This window comes from Mus caroli, chromosome 19 (genome assembly GCF_900094665.2).
Source record: "Mus caroli chromosome 19, CAROLI_EIJ_v1.1, whole genome shotgun sequence".
NCBI classification, from domain to species: domain Eukaryota; kingdom Metazoa; phylum Chordata; class Mammalia; order Rodentia; family Muridae; genus Mus; species Mus caroli.
The window spans coordinates 1,875,532-1,900,997 of NC_034588.1; the positions used below are offsets into that span (position 1 = coordinate 1,875,532).

At 48.9% G+C, this 25,466-nt stretch overlaps 1 protein-coding gene and 1 pseudogene across 1 annotated transcript in view; both read right to left on the bottom strand.

Moving 5' to 3' along the window:
* Positions 1-8,976: 8,976 nt before the first annotated feature.
* LOC110285362 lies at positions 8,977-10,399 on the bottom strand (annotated as a pseudogene).
* A 533-nt stretch (positions 10,400-10,932) lies between these two features.
* Positions 10,933-25,466, bottom strand: part of Pacs1 (phosphofurin acidic cluster sorting protein 1) — a 126,994-nt gene continuing 112,460 nt past the window's right edge. Inside the window, exons 11-24 of the mRNA XM_021151452.2 lie at positions 24,544-24,624; positions 22,189-22,304; positions 21,918-22,053; positions 20,919-21,023; positions 20,495-20,601; positions 19,709-19,863; positions 19,435-19,545; positions 18,801-18,903; positions 18,365-18,407; positions 16,509-16,551; positions 16,159-16,294; positions 13,961-14,187; positions 12,375-12,494; positions 10,933-12,280 (exon numbers count right to left, since the gene is read on the bottom strand). Coding sequence (XP_021007111.1) covers positions 12,165-12,280; positions 12,375-12,494; positions 13,961-14,187; positions 16,159-16,294; positions 16,509-16,551; positions 18,365-18,407; positions 18,801-18,903; positions 19,435-19,545; positions 19,709-19,863; positions 20,495-20,601; positions 20,919-21,023; positions 21,918-22,053; positions 22,189-22,304; positions 24,544-24,624 — 1,599 coding nt within the window. The 3' untranslated portion in view covers positions 10,933-12,164. The remainder of the gene's footprint in view (positions 12,281-12,374; positions 12,495-13,960; positions 14,188-16,158; positions 16,295-16,508; positions 16,552-18,364; positions 18,408-18,800; positions 18,904-19,434; positions 19,546-19,708; positions 19,864-20,494; positions 20,602-20,918; positions 21,024-21,917; positions 22,054-22,188; positions 22,305-24,543; positions 24,625-25,466) is intronic.

Here is a 25,466-nt window from a genome sequence, read left to right on the forward strand (position 1 = left end):
AGAGAGACCCTGTCTTGAAAAACAAAACAAAACAAAAATCAGAAAGGAAAAGAAAAGTCAGAGAGAGACACTTGCCCCTGACTAGTCCTTCCAAACCTACATTTGGTCTCATTTTCTAACAAGGGCCAGCGCCACCCTCAGCCAACTTCTTGGTTGACTTGGTGTCTATAGGCACCTCAGGGACCTGGGGTTTACCTTGAATAAGGGCTGGACTCAGGCTCAGAGAACAAGGTTTGGCATTTGCCATCTTTCACAGAGAGATTGTCCTGTACTGTCAGCCTAACAGGGAGCTCACTCTCTTCTCCTGAGAAACTCTTAACTATTAGAAAGTCCCCTCGCCCACCCTGAGACAGGGTCTCATGTAGTTCAGGCTGACCTCAAATTTGCTAAGTAGCTAAGGGTAACTTCTGCCTGCCGTCATCTTCCATGTGCTGAAATGTCCAGCTTTAAGACTTGCTGGAGACCAAACCCAAGGCTTCATGTATGCTAGGCAAGCACTCTACAGACTGAGCTACACCCCTAGGTTAAAAGGTTACTTTTAATTTAAATAATACCAAAGTGCCTGCCTTCCTTATGAACTCACAGCTTGTGTCTCTCGCTGCACTCTTCTTTATCTAGGCTGGCCCGGTGTCTTTCACTAAGTGCTAGAGCAGTCCCCTGGTCCTTCCCCTTCTGTTAATCCAGATGCTGCTCCAAACATCATGGCATCCTAGGGCCCAGTGATCCAGAATAAGTGAACTGTATAGTAACCGAGATGGGGACTAGGGATATGTGCACCTGTACCATATCAGTAGAAGCACTCACCTAGCATGTGTGAAGACTTGGGTTCAATACTCCACAGAGCAAATACACAAAAATACAATCTTTCTGCTCGTGAAGCCCCAGGTCAGTCTAACTTTGGCGGCTGGTCTAATAAGTCACTAAATTATCACATTTCTTCAAGAACCCACCAGGTTTTCCCTGATCTTTTGCTTCTATCAGTGATGTTTTTATTACATTTCAAAAATTATCTTGCAAGGAGTGGTGGTGCCTGCCTTTCATCCCAGCATGAGAGACTTGGATCTGTGAGTTCAAGGCCAGCCTGGTCTATCTTTTTTTTTTTGGGGGGGGGGGAGGCGGGGAGGGTAGTTCTTGTTGTTTTTCCAGACAGGGTTTCTCTGTACATGTAGCCCTGACAGTCTGGCTGTCCTGGAACTCACTTTGTAGACCAGGCTGGCCTCGAACTTAAAGAGATCTGCCTGCCTCTGCCTCTGCCTCCTTAACATGCTGAGATTACAGAACTTAAAGAGATCTGCCTGCCTCTGCCTCCTTAACATGCTGAGATTACAGGCGTGTGCCACTACCACCTGGCAAAGGGAACCGTTTATCCTGTTGTTCTCAAGCAGCTAAGGCTCCCCATGAGCAGTTCTTCCCTCTGGATCGCTAGTCCCAATAGTTTGTCATTGAGAGTGTGTGAGGAAGCGAAGTGGCATGCCATTGCTGATCTAGTGGCACAAATGTGCATACCCTTAATTGACTTGCAGTAGGGTCCCCAGACAGAGATGCTTGCTGCCTCTCTGCATTCTCTGTGCTTTTGTAGGTATACATACTCACCACCTCTGTTCCTTCTGCTTTTCTCTCTACTTAACAAAGGGACTCATTCCTTTTTATCGCCTCGTGCACTCTTGCTTTGTGGCGTTTGTTGGTTCTGCAGAAGCTTCTGTGCAGGCTTTAGTGGTTGCGTGTGTGCTTTTCTTAGGCAGCTGGCCTTGCCTCTCCTGTGCTGGACCTTTTTTGTTTTGTTTTGACTGGACTCTTTATCTTGTTTTCTGTGCTTAACCTTGTCTGTGTTCAGCCTTTCCAGCCACTTGTTTTGTTATCTGTGCTCCCCGAGGGGACAGACTGTTGCTCTGGCCTGCTCTGCCCTGTGTTCCTCCTGCCAGGCTGTTGTTGATACTGAGTAAATGGAGAAGAAAGGAAGGAGTTGGTTCAGAGATGAGGTTCAGCTTCGGTTGTTTCTAGGATGCTCAGTAGGTCACCCACCCATCCCCAAGCCACTGGAAGTTGTTATTGCTACTTAAAAAAATGTAATGCATGGGTGTTTATAAATGTATATTTATAAACGTTTGTGCACAGAGCACCCAAAGAAGCCAGGGTGGGTCCTCTGGAACTGGAATTACAGTGGTGAGCTGTCATGTGGGTGTGGGGAATGGAACTCAGGACCTCGAGAAGAGCAGTCAGTGCTCTCCAGCCCCAACTATTTTTTAATATTATTGTGTACTCTTTGCAAATCTCCTCCATCCCATTGAAGTATACTTTTTCACATTCATCTTTTTCCTCCGGCAACTTTCTTCTTTTCCTTTGCCACTTGAAATTTCTGTGGATTCAACCATAAGTGCTCAAGATTGGCAACTCCTTAAAAAAAAATGTGTCTCCCCTTCTATGGACGTTTCTGTCAGCTTTTTCTACAACTGAGACAGGATAAAGTCTACCTAGAGCTCTCATGAAAGGCCTCCAGTTCCTTCCTGGTGGTCACCAATCTGCTTCTACCCTTCCTGTGAATTCCCAGTCAGGCTGGAAGGTCTCCAACCTTGCTCAAGATCGGAACACAGGGGCTACAGAGACGATTCAGCAGTCAAGAGGACTCAAAAGCTTTCGCCAAGAACCCAGGTTTGGTTCCCAGCTCCTACAAGGTGCTTCATAACTCTCTGTGCATCCATTACAGAGAACTCAATGGCCTCCTCTGGCCTTTGAGATACACATGCGGGCCAAGCACCCGAGCACATGCATAACAAAATGAGAGGGGTACGGGTCAGACTGCACTAAAGTCAGAGCCACATCTCTATCTGCCAATTGACAGTGTTTCCTGAAGCTTTGTTGTCTCTACCCAGTTCTTCATCTGATGACTTCCTAACGCCCGCTTTGTTGGATCCTGGGAAGCACTGTGGGAAACAGCAGCGAGCATTCACAGGAAGCCGATTACAAGACACTCACTGTTCCTCACTTTTATTGTTATCAACACAGACAAGCTTATGATTTGATAGACCTTGTGCTAGGGAGGGAGGCAGGGGGAAAAAATATAAAATATAGGACAGTCTTTGTTTAGTGTTGGAGAGAAAACACGGGAATGAAGATTGGTGGCAAAAAGAAAGGTGAACCCAAACAGAAGCAAGCTCTGCAGTAGTTGGTGCCTGTGTGTGTGTCTCTCTTCCTATCCTCGGCTCTCCTACATGCTGGGTGGGGGGAAATGCCCAGATGGTCAGAATCCCAGCTCTAGTAAGACCCCTGTGCTCTTCCACTCAGAATGGCACTGCAGCCATGTTTGCCTCAGCTCATTCCCAAGTCTTACCATCTGCTCATGTAGGGCAGATGGCCAGCCCTGTCCTCAATCTTCTCTCCTTCAGCCTTACTGGTATCCTTTCTTTCTCCCTCCCTCTCCTTTTCCCTTCCTCCCTCCCTCATTCCCTCGCCACCCTTCTACTTTGAGAGTCTGTGTATCCCGGGCTGGCTTTACACTTCTGCTCTTTCTGTTTCCCCCCGACTAGGGGGATTCCAGGTGTGCACTGCCTCCTTGGACACTGCCTGCCTGGCTTTCCAACTACCCACCCTGCTTATTCTGCCTTGAAGTTGTTCTCTACTCTTCCTCTACTCTTCCCACAGTACACATCGGCACTATAGCATTTCTTCCCCCCCGCCCCCCGCCGGAGTTTCTCTTTTTCTGTGTAACCCTGGCTGTCCTGGCACTCCTGTGTAAACCAGGCTGATCTTGAACTCAAGAGATCTGCCTGCACCTGCCTCTCAAGCACTAGGATTAAAGGTGTGCACCACCATACCTGGCTCCAGACAGGGTCTTAATTGTAGTCTGGTTGTGAGCCACCATGTAGATGCTGGTAATTGAACTCAGGTCCTCTGGAAGAGCAGTCAGTGCTCTTAACCACTGAGCCATCTCTCCAGGTTTGATTAGACACCCTCCTGAGGGTTTCCAATTCATGCTATATGGCAATTATCCCTCTGCTAGCCTTGAGTCTGTAGGTATAAGAGTATCAAAGCATCACACATCCTTGTATCAAACTGAGTTGGGACAAGAACCATCCACAGCGGGAACCTCAGATGGCTAGAAGGTGAAGACTGCTGGAGTAAGAGGGCTCCTTGCCAAGTATGGGATGCCATCTCTGTGGGCCCAGGCATCTGGAAGGCTAAAGCTAGAAGATCACTTGAGATTTCTAGATCAGCCTGGGCAAAGTAGTAACACACTTTCTCAAAATCCAGGGTAGAAGGAAGATAAGAAAGGCGGGAGAGAGGAAAGAAATGTGACTCCACAGCCAGTGTATGTCCTCTGTCAAGGTTTGCTGAATGCCACCAAATGGACACAGGTCGTTGGTTGGGCACAGTTTCTGGCAACCTTGAATACAGGTTGTATATGGTGCTGACTACCAAGACTGGGAAGATAAGAGGATTAGAGTCTTGCTATGACCAGGTGAGGGCTGAGATATTTGTAGGATCAGGGTTATCAACACAGTGGTTAACCTAGTAGGAGTCTAGTGCTGGGAGCCAAGATGTGTGACCTCCTGTAGAGGAGGCGGCAAACATAACAACTGACAGCTGCCAATGCTCTGCCCTCGGACACAGCAGTCGGGAGATGAAGGAAGTATTTTCAGACAGTCGGGCTGGTTGTGGTGGCGCAGGTCTACAATTCTGGCATTCCAGTGGCTGAGGCAGGAGGATCATGAATTCAAGGCTAGGCTGGGCTACCTAGTGAGACACTGTCTCAAAAAGCAAAAAAAAAAAAAAAAAAAAAAAAACCACACACAAAAAAATGAAATTAAAATGGGGGTTTTGGTGGTGGAGAGATGGCTCAGCAGTTATGGGATCTGATGCCTGTAGCCTTTCAAGGCAACTACACTTTCATGCACATATTCATATGAAGATACACACACCTACACATAATTAAAAACAAATCATTTAGAATGGAGTCAGGTGATGTGGCACATATCTTTAATCCCAGCACTCAGGAGACAGAGGCAGGCAGATCTCCATGAGTTCGAGGCTAGTCTGGTCTGCATAGTGAGTTTCAGGCCAACCAAGGCTACATAGTGACACACACTCTCTAAAATAACACACACACACACACATTATTAAATTGGGGCAGATGAGTGGCTCAGCTGGTAAAAGCCCGATGACCTGCACTTGACCCCTGGGACCCATAATGTGGAAGGACAGAACAGGTTTCTGGAAGTTCTGCCTCTACTAGTTTTGTTTTTTGTTTTTGTTTGTTTGTTTCTTGAGACAGGGTTTCTCTGTGTAGCCCTGGCTGTCCTGGAACTCACTTTGTAGACCAGGCTGGCCTCAAACTCAGGAATCTGCCTGCCCCTGCTTCCCAAGTGCTCCGATTAAAGGCATGTGCCACCACTGCCCGGCTCTGCTTCTACTTGTGTGTCATTGCATATGAGTGTCCACAAGCAGATATATATGCATGTACATACAAAATAAATAAAAATACACCCAAACAAGCAAACAAAACAGGAGCTGAAAAGTTGACTCAGCAGTTAAGGGCGTTTGGTGTTTGCACATAGGATCAGGGTTCAGTCCCCAACACTCACGTAGTGGTTCATAACCATCTGCAACTCCAGTTCCAGAGGATGCAATGCCCTCTTCTAGCCTCTGCAGGCACCAGGCACAAACATGGTACACACACATAATGCAGACAAGACACTCTTACACATAAATCATAGAAAACAAAACAAGCAAAACCCACCTACCCCCAAATTAGTCTGTTTGGAGACAGCGTGGACGCAGCTTTACAGGGAGGAATCCCTGCCTTAGCCAGGGAGCAAGGTCACTGTCAGAAGCAGCAGCACACGGACAGCCATGCTTTGGAAAGTCCTAGCACTTGCACACCTGATGCCCTTCTTCTAATCTAGCCATAAAAAACCACATCAGACAGATCTCATATTAGTTACGGATTCTATTGCTATGATAAGATATCATGACCAAAAGTAAAAGGGTTTGTTTCACCTGACAGCTTATAGTCCATCATTCATATCAGGAACTTATAGCAGGAACCTGGGAGCAGAAACTGACGCAGAGCCATTGCTTGCTGATGGCTTGCTCAGCATAGCTTTACACTATCCAGGAAGACCTGCCCAAGGTGGCCTCTCGCGCAGTGTGCTGGGCCCTCCCACACCAATCACTAGGAAAATGCCCTATAGTCTTGCCAGCAGGCAAATTTTGTGGAGCCAGTTTCTCAATTGAGTGTCCCTCTTCCTAAATGACTCTACTTAGGTCGACATAAAACTAGTCAGAACAAACTCCAACTGAGAATCTACAAAATACTTGACTTGTATTCCTCCAAGCTGCCAAGGTTAAGACTGGGTTTACTGGAACTAGAGATGCCTCAGTGGCTAAGAATGCTGACTGCTTTTGCAGGACTTGAGTTCACTTCCCAGCACCCAAGTTGAGTGGCTCACAACCGGCTGTAACTCCAGCTGTAGGAGATCTGATGCTCTCTTCCGGCCTCCATGGGTATTCACACACATGTGGCGTACATTCACGCAAACATATAATTAAAAATAATAAAAGAAAATATTTAGAAACGTTTGGTAATGCTGCTCAGTAGAAGAGCACTTGCTCAGTATATGTAGGGTCTTGGGTTCCATTCCCAGTACCACAAAAGCAACAGCAACAACAACCCAACAAAAAATGTTAGGGTTGCTGGACAATGGTAGTGCACACCTTTAGTCCCAGTACTTGGGAGGCAGGCAAACTCCTGAATTTGAGGCTAGCATGGTCTACAGAGTGAGTTCTAGGACAGCCAGGGCTACCTACACACAGAGCAACCCTGCTCAGAAAACAAACAAAAGTTAGGGTCATAAAAAAAAATAGATATAAAATCGGAGGCATATCACAACTCAGACAAACCCAAGAAAACAGTAACTACATGTAGACTGGCATTCTGGAAGGGCTTCAGGAATGGACAAGATATATCAGAGGGGAATAAAGGAAATATGCATAAAATTCAGACATGGATTAATAATGATGAATTATGCAAATGAACATGTTTGCAATATGGGTAACAGGGCAGGCTAAGCAACCACCCTGTACTAGCTCTTCTGAGATTACAAACAAAAGTTAGGGGCTGGAGAAATGGCTCAGTGGTTAAGAACACTGTCTGCTCTTCCAGAGGTTCTGAGTTCAAGTCCCAGCAACCACATGGTGACTCATAACTATCTGTGAGTACTGATGCCCTCTTCTGGCATATAGGTGTACATGCAGATAGAGCACTCAAGAGGGGCTTGCTGCCAAGCCAGATGATTTTGTGGTGTAAGAACATCTCCTGCAAGGTGTCTTCTGGTCTCCATGCCTGGGCTTCACACTCCCCTCTAAATGTAATAAAAGCCAGTGTCCAGTTGGTGAGGGCTAGATAGGGCTTCTACCGTCACATCAAAACGCACTCAGTCCTTAGATGATAACCTGCGACTGTTGTGCTTCCCCAGCGATTGGCAGAGCTGTCTCAAGGCCTAAGCCAGCACTGTTGTATCCTGCTTGCAGGAGAAAACATTTCTGCACACCTTTGTTCCCCCTCTTGGCTCCAAAGTCTTCCTCTGCCCCGTTCCTCCATGGCCTATAAGAAAACGATGAGCATCAGGTGTCTTCTGTGACTGATTTGCATAAAGGCTGCTGTAGAACTTTAGTGTCATCCTTATAAGAGCAGCTGTGACTATTTGTGAGGCCCTTAGGGCTGAGCTTGTTGATTCTTGAAGTTCCTTCAGAAGAGGGGGCAGGAAAGGTCACTGGACCTCAGTGAATGCATTCAGGGTCTAGGAAGGGGAGAGGAGGTATAGGCAAGAGCCCAAGTTCCTGTTTCTCCGGCTAGGTGCTGAGGGAGGCCAGGGAGAAAGGCAGGAAGAAAGTGGTCCTTGCCTGAGCAGATTAAGGGCCGAGGGAGGAAGGGATTACTAATTTAAATCAAACATACCCAGGAGACTTCCGCCTGGACTATAAGGAGGACAGCCCGGAGTGAAGTGACAGCTGCTCTGTTAATGGATTCTGCTCATGGGCCTGCCTTGTTCACAGAGCTCTGTGGAGGTCAGGGATCAACTCTGTGAAGTCAATTCTCACCTTCCACTTGAGGTGGGTTTCGGGGGTCACGGCAAAGTGCTCTCCCCACTGTCTCACCTGACACAGTCTGATGCCCGTTCCCAGCACTCGCGGCCTTCTGGGTCGGCCTCCAGAGTTCAGTGCCATTAATTACCATTAGCCTAGAAAGCTTGTCATTCACCTGAGTGGGCTCTGGAGTTTTCAGAACAGAACTTCTCGACACAAACTATAACATCTGAAGTTAACTGACAGTCTGTTCTGCTTCATCGCTGACACCTCTAGTGTGGCTCTGTGTCTAGGCCCCTGAGAGTGTAGGGAAGTCTGCACCCAGGACACTGATAGTGGTGGCTAGTTTTAAATGCCGCCATCTCACAATCTAGAATCACCTAGAAGGGATTGTTTCGATTAGGTTGGCTGTGGGAAGACCAGCCCACTGTGGGCAGCAGCATTTTGTGGGAAGAGTCTTGCACTGAAGAGGACCCAAACACTGCCCTCTGCTCTGAACTATAGGTGACTATAGCTGCATCAAGTTCCCGTTGCCTTGATTTTCCTGAAATGGTGGACTGTGACCTGGAACGGTGAGCCAAGTAAACCTTTGCTTCCTCAAGTTGCTGTTGTCATGGTATTTCATCACAGCAACAGGAAGCAAGACTAGGACACTGGCTATGACCGGTTCCCATTTCAGGTCAAGGACTAACAGGAAAATAAACTCAACAGATGAACCCAGGTTTGCTTGTTTATTTATTTATTTATTTTTGAAGAGATAGTTTTTTAATCCAGATTTCACAAACTCATGGTACAAAGTGGGTCCCCCAGCTTTCTCTAGAGCTATAAACTGCTCTTGCTTATTGGCTGCCTATGAAATTTTCTGATTGAAATAACTCAAATGTTCCTACAATACTAATCATATTCACCCATACTGTTCTGACCACGGTACCTGGCCCTGTAACAGCCACTCACTGACTGGCTCTCCAGGCCACTGTAAGTTGCTTGGGCAGCTGACACACCCATGTCCTGCATCACCTGGCTGCTCTAAGCCCCACTGCTAGCCCCTGTTGTTGAATTCAGGAAGAGTTCTATGTATCTGTGCTACATGTTGGTCCTGTCCTTGGACATAGCTGCCACTGCTTCTTCAAGAGTTGCAAACTCAACATCAGCTTCCGCATCACTCTCCCATCAGGACCAATCTCAATATGGACTCTCACACGGTTGAGTGGAGAGAAGAAGTTGTAAATGTGGTTCTCCGTTGCTTTGTAGGGCACCCTCTCATGTGAACGCAGTGGCCGGTGGTGCTCTGCACTGTGAACTCGCTGTCTCCATATCTGTGGTCATACATTCCTGAGACAATAGCTGAGGTCTCTCCCACACCGGTCAGTGGTGAAGCCATAGCCATCACTGAGGGCACTGTAGTCTTCATAGCCCGCACCGTAGGCACCAGACCTCATCCTATCCAGGCTTGCCTGTTTCACAATGCCAGTGTACCTCCCGGCTGTGCCAGGCCTGTCCTAAGGCCCAGGCCTCTGCACAGACATAAACTTCAGAGGTGGTTCTGAGTATGACCTAACTTCCTCCTGACTGCTCATGAACACTTCAATATACCTGTGCCCTATTCTCTCCTTGTGCTTCCCTAAAGCTTTCTCAGCTAACTCTTGTGAGGCAAACTGAGTGAAGGCCTCCCCTGTAATCTTGCCTTCTGGGTCCACAGGTAGTGTGATCCTGTTTGGCACAATTTCCAACCCCGAGAAGAACTGAACAATTTCTTTCTTTGTGCATCCAAATGGGAGTCCCTGAAGGCTCACAAAGCCATCATTGGCACTGTTGACGCTGTTTGGACCTCTGTGCTTCAACACCCAATCCATCTCGGTTCTGTGTGACTTAAACACAGAACTTAAACTTATACTGGTGTCCCATGCTTTTCCTGTCTTTTTTCAGAGCCAATTTTACACCATCTGATTCAAGTTCAACAAAAGCCTCACCACTCTGCCTGCCTTCTCTAGTATAAATGAAACGAACACCTGTGACCCCCATCATGAATTGTGCAGCTGGAGAGGAAGTTTTTTACATTCTCAATTGAGCAGGGCTATGGTAGGCCATGGAGTTTGACCACATAGCCTTCACCTCCCTCAGGGCCCAGCATCATGGACACTTGACAGGGCTGATGTCACACAAGCTTGGGCAATTTTTTGTAGCTTTAGTCCCAGCAGTCAGAAGACAAGAGGCAAGTGGGTCTATATAACAAGTCCTAGGCCAGGCAGAGTCATAGAGCCATACCCTTAAAGAACCACCACAGATGCCTTCTGTAGGAAACACTTAATGGAAGATAACAAGTTTACTATGGGAGGAAGGTAGGAATGACTTTTATTTTCAATAAGGAACCGGGCTTATGAACCCCAACTCCACCCAATGCCTTAAAAATGCAGAGGGTTCCTGGGAAAGTCCAGGTGCATCTTCTTTTTGTTCTCAACCTTCAGGAAGATGCAGGAGATGCAGGGAGCTGGAAGGAAGCAAGATGGTGATGGTGCAGAGCCTCAGGCAGTGGACCATGGATCCAGGTTTTAAGCACCCACCAGCCTTGACCAGCAAAGACCACTTGGACTCCGAAGGGAGGAGCATGACCCTGCCTTGGGAGGCAAGTTTGAGGATGGTGGGTTCTGGGGAAAAAGAGGCTCTGACATGGGAACAGCACCCACCCTTCTGATTGTTTCATTCTGGGCAGCCACCTTCAAGCCTGTTTCCACAACAGAGGAACACAAGTATACTTCTTTCTACCTGTGCCTCTGGCTTGTTCCGAGTGGAGTCACTTCTGCTAAGGGTGGATGGTTGTAGTGACAGAGTGAGGGGCAGAAGTCCAAGGCAGTTGGTAAGAAATCACCAGTTTATTGAATGAAAAAACCCAACATGGCCCCAGTCTTCCCACCCCACTTATTCTCAGGCCCAAGAGACACTCTGGACAGTTGGGCCGGCAGCGGGAAGGGCTGAAGAGTCTTGGGTGTGAAGAACGCCAAAACTATGTTCCCAGTGCAGTTCTGTGCCACACTGCTAGGAAGCAGTGAGAGGGCAACAGAGAAGCTCTGAAGTGCCAGAGGGCATGGAGGCTGGGTTAGCTCTGTCACGTGTTCTCAGCCTCTCATGAAGACACTGATGAGGAGGCTGAGATAGATCTGGGACCCATCCATGGCTGAGAGAGGGAAGGAGGCTGCTGGAGGGAGACCTGGTAGAGATGGGCCTCTTTCTGCTGCCCTGCCATGACAGAATTGGGAAGACAGAGCAGGGATGGGGACACAAGCTGACACAGGAAAAGGGAGACATGTGACTGGGTAAGAGTCACAGATAGTGTGTGTATGTTGAGGGGTGGGTTTGCTGTCTCCTACCTCATGAAGCCACAGAGCAATCTTAGGTGGGAGGCTGGGAGGCAGAGGGAGGAGCCTCAAGGACCTGTGCACAGGACAAGTTACCCAAACAACTAAAACACACACAAAACACAGGACATCCAAGCGATTTGAGATGCCAGGAAATCATGCATGGGAGAGACTGGGAAGGCCCCTTCAATCCCAGAAATACCAGGATGCCCAGGTGCCAGCCTCATTTCCCCTACTGGGAAGTTGCGCGGCAGGTGAGGTCACAGGAAGGGTAGGAGGCCCCAGCCCTGCTGGAGGAAGGCAGGGGGAGTACACCAGGCAACAGAGCCTTGGAAATGCAGAGCCGGGTGGCCAGGCTATGTAGGGTGCTGGGCTGTCTCACTGTGTACCAGAACTCCAGGTTTTTCATTTCCAGAAAGGGTACCAGTGCTGCAGGGGTGAGTGAGGTGAAGGAAGGCCCAGAGTATTCAATTACAGGGATTATGGACACCAGAGTCAGGACCACCCAGCTCTGGGCCTGGAACAGGAGGAAGGGTAGTCCAGAGATGGGCTGGACAGTGAGAGGGGAGGGCTGTATCCCCAGTGGCAGTGTCCTTCAGGACTGGGTGTGTAGAGACAAGCCCCAGTGCTGAGAAAGGGAGGCTGGGCTGGGGCTTGCTGGCCTTCCCCTGCCTGCAGGTGGTGAGGCTGGGTGGCAGTGCCAGGAGGGAGTGGTTGGGAGGCAGGGTCTCAGGTGGTCTTGCTGCCACTGAAGAGTCCCACTGGAAAGTGCTTGACATGAGTTGGCCACTGGGCTGCCAGCTGGAAGAACTTGATGTCACTCCACTCAACTCCATCGATGGACACTGGGGTGATAGGGAAGAGAAAGGTCAAGGGTTAGCTAAAACCCTCAGGGAGGATGTGGCTCCCTTCCTCACCCTGCGACCACTACCATCTCACCTCTCAGCATGGTTTGCTGCTGCTTTGCAGAACAGATGAGGCGGCTGATGCCCTCGATGACCTGGCTCTTAGAATCCACCTCCTTTTCCCGGGGCTTCTTGCTCAGGAAGATAGTGGGCACTGTAAAACATGTGTCAAGAGAGTTGGGAAACAGCCACAATCCCACCTCAGCCCCTGCCTCCAGCCCCATCTGCTTCCTTCTTGCTGGGGCTGGGGAGGTAACTGTTCCCCATGCTTCCTGGCCCTGGCCAAGAGGAGCTCTGAACTCCTGGGCCCTGGGCCACTTTGCCTATGATGCTTCACTTTGGCTGGGGCTCCTCAGCATCTGTACAGTGAAGCTCTGGGGCCAGATGGGCTCCAAAGTCCCTCCTGGGGGAGCACCTGGGCACCTTGGGGCAGGGCTGCCTCCTTGTCCGGGTCACCAAAGCAGTGGCTGGGTGATAAAAGTGGCAGATGTTTGTACTACCTCTGCCCCAGATGTGGGAATAATTCAAGCTGTGTCTATCTACTCTGGGAAGTAGGGTAGGGTCCCTGCTGAGCTGATGGCTGATAGCAGGTCCCTATGCCAGTGGTGGGCTTGGCTGCAGGCCTGGTTTGGGCCCTGGGAGAACTCTGAAGGGAAGAGGCACAACTTCCTGGGAGCTCCTGTAGGGCAGATTTGGGGTCACAAAGGACATATGCTGCAGGTACACATCTGGAGCTACAGTGTTCCAAATGGTTACCACCCAAGCAATGGTCTGGTAGGAATTCTTGTTTCACTCTCTTGGACCACAGGTCCGACAACTCCTCTGCAACTCTGCCTTCGATGCTCTAACTACCCCTTTATCTGCATTTGCCCCTCTTTTTGGGGTATGGGTGATTTTTTTTTTAAAGATTGATTTATTATATGTAAGTACAAATCTCATTACGGATGGTTGTGAGCCACCACGTGATTGCTGGGACTTGAACTCAGGACCTTTGGAAGAGCAGTCAGTGCTCTTACCCGCTGAGGTGTCTCTCCAGCCCGGTATGGGTGATTATTTTGAGGTAGGATCTCATGGCCTTAAACTTTTAATTTTCCTGCCCGAGCTTCCAAAATGCTGGGATTATTGATATGTACTGCTATGCTTAGCTCATTTGTTGTTGTTGTTGTTGTTTTGTTTTTTTGTTTTTTTGAGACAGGGTTTCTCTGTGTAGTCCTGGCTGTCCCAGAACTCACTCTGTAGACCAGGCTGGCCTCGAACTCAGAAATCCGCCTGCCTCTGCCTCCCGAGTGCTGGGATTAAAGGCATGCGCCACCACGCCCAGCTTAGCTCCTTATTTTTAAAAAGTGGTCATATCTTTTGCTCTTGAAACTTCCCTGGAATGGCTTCCATTCCTGGAGGAGGAACATGAAGGTGGCCCTCTTCATTCCGTACTCACCCTGAAGGCAGTGGACTTCTCTAGCTGATATACAACTGCCTGTTGGACCCTAGGCTAGCCTCAAGATCTGCATACTAATGCACGTATCTTATCCAGACGCAGATTGTGGCCCAGGCCCTGCCTAGGACAGGGGTTTGGAGGGGAGGCCAGTGAGGCCTGCTGGTCTGGTGTCTTCCCTGGCCTACCTTTCTTGTTCTTCTCTTTGGTGACCACAGTCATTGCCATGGTGCCAGAAAGCTGGGCTTCCCCTGCATGTGGCAGGCGAGAAACCTGCACTGAGCGGAAGACACTCTTGAGGGTATTCTTTGAACTGGCGTCCCTCTTATCACCTTCTCTCCTTCGCTCCCCAGGGTGGCCCAGCCAGTAGTCCACCTGGAGACCAATCACATCCCCATATGGACTATTTGGGCTCCTGGAGAAATGAAATAGAAACAAAATGTTGGCTTTGACTTCAGTGACTAACCACATAAGCCCAATGAGGGATGGGAGAGACTGCCTTTGGGAGCAGGAAATAGAGAAAAAGGCTAGCCAGCTGGCTCTGCTTCCTCCAGTCACACAGAATCTGAGAACAAAGACAGAAGAAGATAAAAGCCCAAGTCACAGTAAGGAAATCAAAACTCATAAATCAAGGGAAGAAGAGAAAGCTTTGTGAAAGAGTGTGCACACACGCAAGCAAACAAGCCCAGGCCCAAAGCAGGCAGCTGTCTGGCGAGCAAAGCAGGGAGCAGGGGCTAAGACAGCACCATGGCTTCAAGGACGCCTTGGCAGCCAAAGGGATGCCACCCTGCACCTTTGCTTTTGTATGGCACTTTTAGCTCAGTGATAATTTTAGCTCCTGGGGAAAATGGAGTGTTTTCTTGAAAGGAGGCGTCAGACACAATAGGTACCCGGGCTATGAAAGTCATCTGACTTTTCCTTCTGCCTCATTTTGGTGGCTCCATTAAAAAACAAGTTTAAATTGGATGAGAAAAGAGGTCAAGGTAGGGGTTGGCCCCAGTCCTCAAATCCAAGCTGGATAGAAGCCTTTCATGTAGTGGATGAAAAAATGGGAGAAAACAGGCTTCCTGCAAGCTTAAAAGTACTAGATTGCTGAGGCAGAGTGTGGCTGCATTCCTAAACTGTCTCTTCCACGACAGCAGAAGACCATGACTGGAAATATGAGGAGGAGAAGGGCTGAACACTAGCTCTAGGGCCCACGCCTTCCTCAAAAGTTACGATACTGTCATGGGCACTTCTGAAAAGCCACTGGCAACGGCCCCCTCTTGAGCTGTGAGGTGAAGAGGGGGAGATGGTGAAGACAGAAGAGTGAAGATGCTGTTCTCTGTGCCTGGCCACACCTAGCTTTTCTTGCCTGAAAGTCTTTGTCCTCTGCCCTCACGACACCTTCTCTAGCGCTCCCACAGACATGGCAGAAAACGAGCTTGTTGGCTATCTCCCTGAACCTTAGGTACCTGAGATTGTAAAGAAACATTCTCCCTTCCACCACTCCCAGCAATCTCAGTGACAAGGTCTTTGTCATCTCAGCACTGCAGGCCCAACCTGGACCTGAGCCATTAGCTGCTATAGCTCCAGGGGCTCCCATCAGGCAGGTACACAGAGGGTGCCACTCTGAAGCATGTCCCACACTGACACTGTTGCCACTCAGAACTGACAATATTCCTGTGAGGTGGTCATATCACCTGCACACACAGCAGAAAACTGAAGCTCAGTAACCTGCCAAAGTCACCATAGTGCACACAGGATGGTTCCACTTGACCTAGGCGTCCCGAGGACAGTGACTCTCAGCCTTTCTAATGCTGCTACCCTTTAATACAGCTTCTTATGTTGTGGTGACCCCCAACCATAAAATTATTTTTGCTGCTACTTCATAAGTATAGTTCTGCTACTGTAACATAAATATCTGTGGGTTCTTTTGGTTTTGTTTGCTTTTTTGAGACTGTTTTTTTTGTGTAGCCCTGGATATCCTGGAACTCACTCTATAGACTAGGCTGGCATCAAACTTACAGATATCTGCCTGCCTCTTCCTCTCAAGACCTGGGATTAAAGGGCATGCACCACCGCTGCCTGCCTAATACCTATACGTTCTGATGGTCTTAGGCAACCCCTGTGACTCACAAGTTGAGAACCACTGCCCTAGGAGGCTCTATTAGAAGCTACCTGAACAATACTTTAACAGCCCGCTAGAGCCACTATGTCAATACAGGCACAGCTGACCCTACAGTGATGAAGGCTAGACAAAGCAAGAAGAATCAAACTGCACTAAACCTTCTTTCAATGTCTCCCCTGCCTTACGACCATCTCTGGACTCTACCTAAGCCAGTGCTCCCACCCAGCATGGCTATGCCGGGCCTGGGGAGGGAATCAGCTTGGGGAGGAACCTTACCCCACGATGGCGAGGGCACTGCTCATGGATGGGGATGAGGGAGGGGTAGCTGTGGCATCTCGGCTCAGGCCTGAGCTTGAGGGTGGTGATGTGGAGGGCACAGTAAGGCTGACCACAGGTGAATCGTCCCCATCACCTGTCAAAGGGACAAACACAGTTGGCCAGAGGCAGTCACCCCTGACCTGCTGGTGGCAGGAGGTATGCTTCCTTTCAGTGGGCCCCAGGGTCTTCTCAGAGGAATGACCCAGACCTCCCCGCTCAACTGCGTCCTTGAGCACATTCAGCCAATTACAGCACAGAGTGCTGGGAAAGTATGATTTCACTCAGAGAAGCAAAGCACTCTAGTTTACCTGCAGTGGAGGGCGAGTCTTCAACAAGGCCCACTTTCACAACCTGTAGAGATGGGACTTTTGTTAGGTCCTCTGTCAGGGTAGCAAGCCCCAATCCATCTATAACCAACACGTGGCCAGCAGTACAACCATAACTACATGGTGTTTTGTCAATGACTAAAAAATCTCTACATGTCTGAAACAGCCGACAACTTAAAAAGAAAGGCTACTGTGTGGGTTTGGTGATATAAAGAGGTCTGGTCTCCATCCCTGGAACCATAACACTAAAGGAAGAAGCCCAGTCCTGTGAGGTAGGCCCATGAGACTTGGTAGCCCTTCTCTGGGGACTATGGCAGAGCCAACTTTGAAGGCACTGTCCTGATCTCATTTCTTCTAAAGCCATATTGGCTTTGGAATAAGTATATCTCAAGGGTGTCTAGGCTCTGTGTCAAGACAAGGGAACTGCTGAAGGTGTAGCTACAGCTTTCCCACTTCCTACTTCCTGGAATCTGAAGTACCCTTGGAGGTATGTCTCACGAATTCTGGAGAAGATGGAAGGTGCCCTCCAGTGGCCGGAAAAAAAAATACAGCTAGAAACACTTGGTTACTGTAGACTGTGTTCTAAATGACAGGTGTCCCGGCACCTGAGCCAGCCCATCCAGCAGAATAGTTGGGCTGGAGGCTCAGGACTGGGCTGGGCTGGGGTGTCTGCAGCAAATGCTATGTGCCCTTCTCAGGTGGTACCTGTGGGGTGGGTCCAGGTGATATCCTGGGCCTTCCTGGATACAGCTATCATCTCCCTAACTCCCCTGGCAGTTTGGCAAGCTGCTAGATCTTGTGGTTAATTTTTTCTTTTTGGATGCTGCAAGTAGAACCCAGGGTCTTATGTATGTGCTGTGTCACTGAACTGTGGCCGCTGGAATATTTTTTTCTTTAATGTCACTTACTTTGAGAGCACAGAGAGTGTTCTCATATCCCTAGTTCCATGAAGGCAGTAGCTATACTGCCAGCCTGTGTGGGAGCTGGGGCTCTGGACTGCCATGCAGCAATGGGAGCTTTCCAGAGGCTAAGTAGGCAGTGACTGGCTAGGTGGCTGGAGGAAGCCTGCTCATTTCCCCAGATGAGATCACTCAGGACACCCTTCCAAAGTAGGAACAGTTAAAACAGGTCTGCTTAGCTCTTCCCTGTAAAGATTCTGAGAGATCTTCAAGATCACAGGAGACAAAAGTCAACTCTGAAAGGAAATCAGAATGCCTTCTGAATGGAATTACCAGTTTTCAGCCCTCTGTAGAGTGCTCTGGCTTCTTGAATTCCAAGGCTCCTGAGATCATGTCATTGCTAAGTGAAGAATACCAAAGTCCAATACACTTGACCCCAAAGGCATCCATGAGGATCTTGCTTTATTCTGAGATAAATTTACTCCAATTTCACGAATTCACTAATATATACACTTGCAACAGAGAGGCTCTTCCTCCAAGTCTACCCTGTGAGGTAGCTGGTTTTGGACTTGTGAGAAATGCCACGTTTCACTATTTCTGAGGCCACTTCCTCCTCCCTGAACCTGGACCAGCTACACTGTGGGATAAGCTTCAGCAGTCCAAGGCCCCAAGTTCAGGGCTTGGCACAATAAACAGGAGAACCCGGTAACTAATCTGGGGTAGCTCTCGATTTGGGAAAGGATGCCCCTCTGTAAGCCTAGCATTTAGGAAGCTGAGGCAGGAGGATCACAAGTTCAAGTTTAGCTACAGACATCCTACTGCCTCTGCCTCCAGAGTTCTGGGTTTAATGGTGTATGCCAGCACACATAGCATTTTCTTGTATAGAGGGGAAGTAAGGGGCCAGGATTCTGGGGTCAGAAGGGGGAAGCAAGTACATACGCCAATGAAGGGGATGAACTTCTGGTAGGAGTCCTCATCAGGGCTGTGGGATACAGGAAAGATTTACAGTCAGTGGGCTGAAGAAAGAAGCTTCCCACACTGTATCCTGCTCAGTGGGCTCCAGAACACACGGCTACCACTTTCTGTCACATTGCAGGGTGGCCACTCATTGAAGACAGAGTGGAGTGCAGAACAGAGGCAGAGAGCATGCTGTGCAAACAGCTCTGCTCATACTTGCCATCTGATTTCAGTCACCAGTGAGGACAACAACTGGTGCCTCTGCAGGAGAAGGCACAGGCATGGAGGCATGCACATCCTTTAGGGCCTCTCTGACAGGAAATGGAATGGTGAAAAACAAAATGTGAAAAATCAAAGAACTCAAGGTTCCTCTAACCTACCCAATCTGTTTTTAGAAAACTCCTAATGTTAGACTTACAACTTATGCCTGCAGGTCAACATGGCTTCAGCCACAGGCAGCTGGTGTGTTGTGGTAGCTCCATTGACATACTGCATCACACGACCCACCACATCCAGTGGCTCTGCAGAAAAGCCAGGAGGAATGTGTCTATTTCAGTAGCCCTATAGCTCCTCAGAGAGGTCCTCCTGAGTCCCAAGCCAAGACCCTCAGAGCTGAAGTGAAGAAAGGACTCTAAGATCCTGTTGGCCATGACTTAAAGGAATCATAAAGCAAAGCACAGTCCTCTCTTCCCTGAGCTGGACTCTGATGCTAGCTAGCATCACCAGTGCGTGGAATGGCAATACCTGCTGGTACAGTGTCACTCACTCAACAAGAGCTTGATCAGTGGCACTGTCTATTGCCTATGTCATCTCTATAAGCAGAGCTGGCCCACATCCCAGCCACTCTGAGCTTACTTTTGGCTGCAGAACCTCTCCTGCAGAGAGGGCCACACAGGGCACACCTCCATTAATGACCGTCCCCTGGGAAGGGGATCTGCACAGTGGGCAATAGCTGGGGCTACAGGAACAGGAAGCAGGTTGCTCCTCATGCGCTTGAGCTGCGCTGGGGACTAGAGCCTCACTGCTCGGAGGTTCCTACTAGGGGTCCTTACCTGACACTGGAGGCTCTGAGCGACTGAATAGGTCTCTCCAGGCAGAGTCAAGAAAGGTGCTGCTATATCTACTATCTACTGAGCCCAAGTATTTGGCCACTGGATGAGAACCTGGCACAGGGAAAACCAGAGAAAGTGAAGTGTTAGTGGGTAGAGTAGAGGGAGCAGCTATCCCCAGCCGTGGTCCAGCCTTTAGTTTCCCTGACTAATTCCCATCCTTGCTGTAGGAAGCAGGTCTGCTAACAGAGGTCTCCTGAATGCTGCCAGACATTACCTAGGGGGATGATGAGGAAGCGCATGTAACCCAGCCAGTCTGGGGTCTTGCTGGCAAGGGACTTGACAAAAAAACGGAGGATGGAGCTCAGGTAGCTCTGGCTGCCCACAGCTGCCACCTTGACCGGCCTCGGCATGGATGAGTTGCAGTTGCAGCTGGTAAGAGAGGGGGTGTACACACACCATATTAGGTCTCAGCATCCTGCTCAGGGTAGGCCTCAAGCTCTGACTTCATGCATTCCAAAGGCCACAGGGGAAGCATGCCAAGAAATAAAATGATACAGGGAGGCTGCTCAAGGGGGCAGGCAGGTGTCTTTGGAGAAGGCAGAAGCTAACAGGAAGTTGGAAGTGCTGCTTGTGAGGCCTGGAATTAGCCCAGACCCAGACACCTTGAATCTCCTTGCTGTCACGTGACAGGGAATACCAGGTCTCTCTAAGGTGATCCTGGAGAGGTAAACATAGGCTCTCCATTAACAAGCAACACGTTACCATAGAGGGAAGGAATATAAGATATTTTCAGAACCCTGTACTCTCTTCTTTGTCTTAGATTTAGGAGAAAGATGAAGCAAGTCTAAGTGAGGCATGAGTCCAGGGTGTGGAAGTGGTGGGAGCAGAAGTTTCAGGAGCTGATATTCTACTAGTGGCATAGAGCATTGCTGCAGGCTCTGTCTCCAAGTATAAATTAGAGCTGCGACTTCCTAGCCTAAGCGTATCACCATCACTAGAAGCCAGATGGGAGGATGAGACAGGAGAGAGAGACAAAACACCCTAAGAAGCAAAGCCTTACTAGCGCTGAATCCTAGTGAGAAGGGCGGACAGCACGGCCTGGACCTCCACTGTTGAGCAGGTGCATACCACAGGCTTCCTCTGGTCTTGAAGCAATTCAGCCACGTACTGGAGGGGGAAAGGCAGGGACACAGGTGAGCTACACCACTCCCCACAGATGCTGAGAAGGCAGGCAAGGCCCAGATGGAGCTGCAGAGCACCTGTCCTCTTCAGGTTATGTGTCAGACCCCATGGAAACATGCTGACTGTGGGATGAGGAGGATTAAGGGTTCCAAATGCCCATGTCCAGGCATCCTTGGAACCAAGGTCTATGAGGCTGACATAGATGGCAGATGAAGTCACTCTCCTGTCTCCCTGTGTGCTGTTTCAGGCCACACACTGGGAACATCTGTAGACCCACTACCCCTTGACCCTCAATGCTCTACCTGGCCCTGCCAGTCTGTGGTGTTCACCAGGATGACATTTTCAGGGAGGGCTGCATCGGACACCAGGATCTGATTCAGTTGGTCGTATACCACCTTTCTTGGAATCTGTAGGAACAAGTGTTGGTTGGGCAGGTGGGAATAGACAGGACATCTGGCACAAAGGTAACTAAGATCTGTGGAGACAGTTTCCCATTGATCAAACTAAAATGGAGATAGGGAGGAAGATCAGTGTCCTTGGAGAATACACTAACACACCAGGCATAAAGTCACGGCAGCGGTTGTTCTGGGGAGAACCCGTGGAGCTGGGAAGCAGAGGCATCATGTGAAGGGCGTGGCTCCAAGGTAGCATGGTGGTTAGGGACTGAGAGCCGAGAGTGAGCTGCTGCTTGGAGAGGGCAGCGAGGGCGAGGGCAGTGGAGAAGGGGAAGGGAAGGGCAGAGGGCACTGTCCCGGGAACGAAGGTTGTTTCAAGATCAGTGATCAGGCAGAAGGGCAATGCCTCACCCCAGGTGCTGGGCTACTCTAGCCTCAGGCTCACGTGCAGCTCTGTGACGGCCCCAACCTTGTCCTTCCTTAACACTTATCAGATAAACTTGTCTGCTCAACTTTAGAAGCACAGTAACCAGCTCGGGTGGCTTCTTGGCCTGGCTCTGATTGATGCCAGTGTCACAGTGCGGACACTCTCCTCAGATCTGGTTTGTGCTCACATCTTCTCCAACTACCCTCAAGGTTGAGAGTAGCTTAAAAAGAGCTTGGAATAACCACAGCACATTGGCAGGGGAGCAATGCTAACAGTTCTTGTTCCTGTCCCTGTCCCTGTTCATCACCACTCAACTGGTCCCCAAATTCCACACAGCAGAGGATAACAAGTGAGATAACGTCTCTAACTTGGGTATCCCAGAAAGGAGCTAACATCCCTCCTTCTTCTCCACACAGCTGTCAGAGAAACAGACTGAAATCCAAGAAAGGGGACCTGATCTTGCAGGAACCGGAGATTACCTGTGTGGTGTGGCCCAGGTCAGGAGAGCGCTCACTGTCAGAGCTGTTGGTTCTCTCACTCAAGGGCTTGGAGAGCTGTCGCTCCTTCAGGGGAGTGCTCCTCTTCTGTCGAGGTGTGTGTGTTCCTTCCACCTTGCTGATGGTAGCAAGAATGGGGTTAATAGCCATTTCAACCCCAAAGCCACATCAGCCCCACCACTCCCCGTAATATGTAGCTGGTACTGAGTATGGCGGCAGGGTCAGCTGCCTGTGTCCTTCCTCACTGGGGTACCTGGGAGAGGCGGAGCCCTGCAGATCAGCTTTGCTGGACTTCATAGGAGTTTTGACTTTTTCTGGTACAACCAGACTTGTGCTCACATCTCCAAACATGTCCTGGTCAGTGATTTCCTGCCACAAGAAAGGTGGCAAAAAATATTACCTCTTACTTGATAACTGCAGGAGTCTCCACAGAGCCCTGGAAGCATGCTGAGTGGGAGCACAGGGCTCTAGTCTGCTGATCACACCCCTGTTGATGCCATGTGCTCCCGTCAACCCCATCTTCCTTGGCTCTCTCAGGCCCATCTTCCTCTCACCCTCTGGGTCAGAGCTTTGCCTTGCCTTCTTCAGACAGTGCTGCGGCTCGGCTCGGCTCGGCTCGGACCAGGGTGTCTTCCCAAAGTACAATGATAGTCACACCAGGATGTGACTCAGACTGCACCAAAGGCTCCACCCTGCTGCAGGGGGCCTTGAGGCTCCGCCATCCCTGGGACTCTTTCCCCAGTCACTCCCCCACCTCTCCAAGCACTGCTTTCCAAGTACACCAGAGCCTGATTACCTACTGACATCTTCCTGCCTACCCTTCAATATTTTTAAGCATCCATTCCTTGAGGAGTAACTTTTACAAAGTACTCAAATCTAAAATACAAACTTGATTTAAAAACCTTGATTGAGACATGGTCATATGTATCCTAGTCTGGCTCTGAGCTCCTGATCCTCCTGCCTCTACTCTATACTGCCTCCTGTATGCTGGGACGATAGGCACGTGCTACTACATCCAGCTTTATGAATGTTAAGCAAGTACTCTGTCAAACTGAGTGATTTCCCTACTCCAACTCTGAATATGTATGGCTGGGGATGGAACCCAAGACCTCAAACATACTAGAAAAAAAGTCTACCACTGAGCTACATCCCTAGCCTGAACTAAATTTTAATATAAACAGAGCCCCAGAGCCCATTAGCTGGATCAAGACAGAACACGCCACACACCTGAACCATCACTTGTTTCTTTCCACTCCCACAGTTACTAAGTATCCTGACCTCCACATGGGTAAGAAAATCCTATGGCATGTGTGCTATGTGTGTATGTATGTGTGTGTGTATGCTATGTGTGCTATGTGTGTGTATGCTATGTGTGTGTGTATGTATGTATGTGTGTGTGTGTGTGTGTGTGTGTGTGTGTGTGTGTATGCTATGTATGTATGCTTTGGGTATCTGCCTTCTCTCTTGGACACTGAGTTAAGATTCAGTCTGAGATTTGGTCAGTCACTGGAGAGTCAGAATCAGGAAGTGATGTAACTGAAATTTCACTTTGGACAGATCACTGTACTGGTCATGTGTAGCAATGGGGAAAGAGGAGTTTATTTCAACAACGAAGTGATGACGTAATGGTGCAGTAGGGCTTAGTCTTGGATAGACCCAATGCTTTGTTGTTTTCAAGATGAGCAATGCAGTGGTTAGTTATGATAGAAAACATAAGCCTAAATACTACTGGATTCAATTCAACCACTAAAAGGTCTTGCCATGTGATTGTCCCAGACAAAATCTACTTTGTAAAGTTCCCCTCTAATGTCTAGCTCCCTGTGCCACTGGGCACATTTCCAGGTACTCCATGAGTGTGGCCAACTCAGAGAACCTCTCATCCCAGGACCTCCATCCAGCCTTGTCCAGGTTTGCACAGGTGATGTCGTCTCTGTGTTCAGCATAGCAGGTGCACAGGAACAGTTAAAAGGCTTAGGAGGCAGTACCCAGCTGGTTCAGTTCTACTTCCTGTGGTGTGGCTTGCACTCCCAGCCAGCTCTAGCATCTCCTGGAGGAGAAGCTGACCAGCGTCCCTCAGAGACTTACTGCCACTAGCTTCCTGAATACTGATAAGGCAACAGAGTCGGGGAAGGAGTGGCTCTCCAGGGCCAGACATTGGACATCGTCTTTCAGAAGTAAATGAGGGTGACAGTAAAAAAATACAAAGTAGCATTTGGTCAGTTCTACTTAGGGCAGAATGGGGACATTTCTAGTTTACTAATCTGGGAGAGGACCTGATTGCTAAGATGGGTTCCATTCCAAGGGTAAGGATTTCAGGGGACAGGAAACACAGGACATTCACAAGTCACAGATTTAAGGCAACATTTCAAGGTTTCCTGAACATGTTTCTAAAATGAATCTCTTCTCTCCTGTCTGTCTCTCTGAATGTGAACAAGTCTGTCTGTCTATCTATCAATCAACAGTGTTTCATTAGGCAAAGATCCACCTCCCTGCCCCCAGCCTGTGCCCTTGATTGCAGGTGAGCACTATTTTACCTGGCTTTCCCTATGTTTTTAAAGGTACAAAGACAACCTGAAGTGATCAAGGCAAGAGACAAAACCATACTTACTAAAGTGTCTGTTTCAGTCAAGCTGTCATCTTGGTTTTTAATCCAAGTAGATTTGACTTTTTCTAAAGCAGCCAATTCCATCTGCAAAATCATCAAAATCATCACCATCACCATCATCACCATCATCACCATCACCATCCTCCATAATCCAAGTGACTAGCATTCTAGTTTATTAGGTCTCCCCAGAAGCTTAAAATACTTTTACTTTATCTTCAACCTCATACAGCCTTTAGGGCTTTCACCTTTTGAAGGGTGTGTGTGTGCGTGTGTGTGCGTGTGTGTGTGAGGTGGTTTTTGTGAAAACTCAGCCTTAGAAAGGCCAGTTTGTTTCAGGAAACAATCAAGTATGGATTGGCAAGACAGCTTAGTAATCACTGGCTGAGAACTTGCTGGGTTTGATTTCCAGCACCCCCGTCAGGTCAGGTAGCCCACGACACCTGTAACTCCAGTTCAAGGGGATTCAATACCTTTTCTAGCCTATACATAACAACAATTAAAAAAAACCCATTATGTAAATGATACACAGGGTGCAGAACTAAAAACTCCACTCGTTTGTTTTTTGGTTTTTCTAGGCAAAGTTTTGCTGTGTAGACCTGGCTGTTCTGGAGCTTGCTCTGGTAGACCAGGCTAGCCTCAAAACTCAATAGGTCACTTGTCTGCCTCCTGAGTACAGGACAAAAGGCATGTGCTACCACACCTGGTTCAGAGCCAGACATTCTGACTCTCAGCTATGTTGCTAGGGCGAAGGGGCTCGATGTTAGGTGGTTTTCTGTTGCATCTATAAGATCTGAACACTTTTGCATCAAGAAGACATGGCACTGTCTCTGCTTAAGGGAGACTCTCACAGTTTCAGACTTTCACTTTGAGACTAAAGACATCAACAGTAGTTAAATGCCTTTGCTTGGTAGGTGCATCCAGAAAAT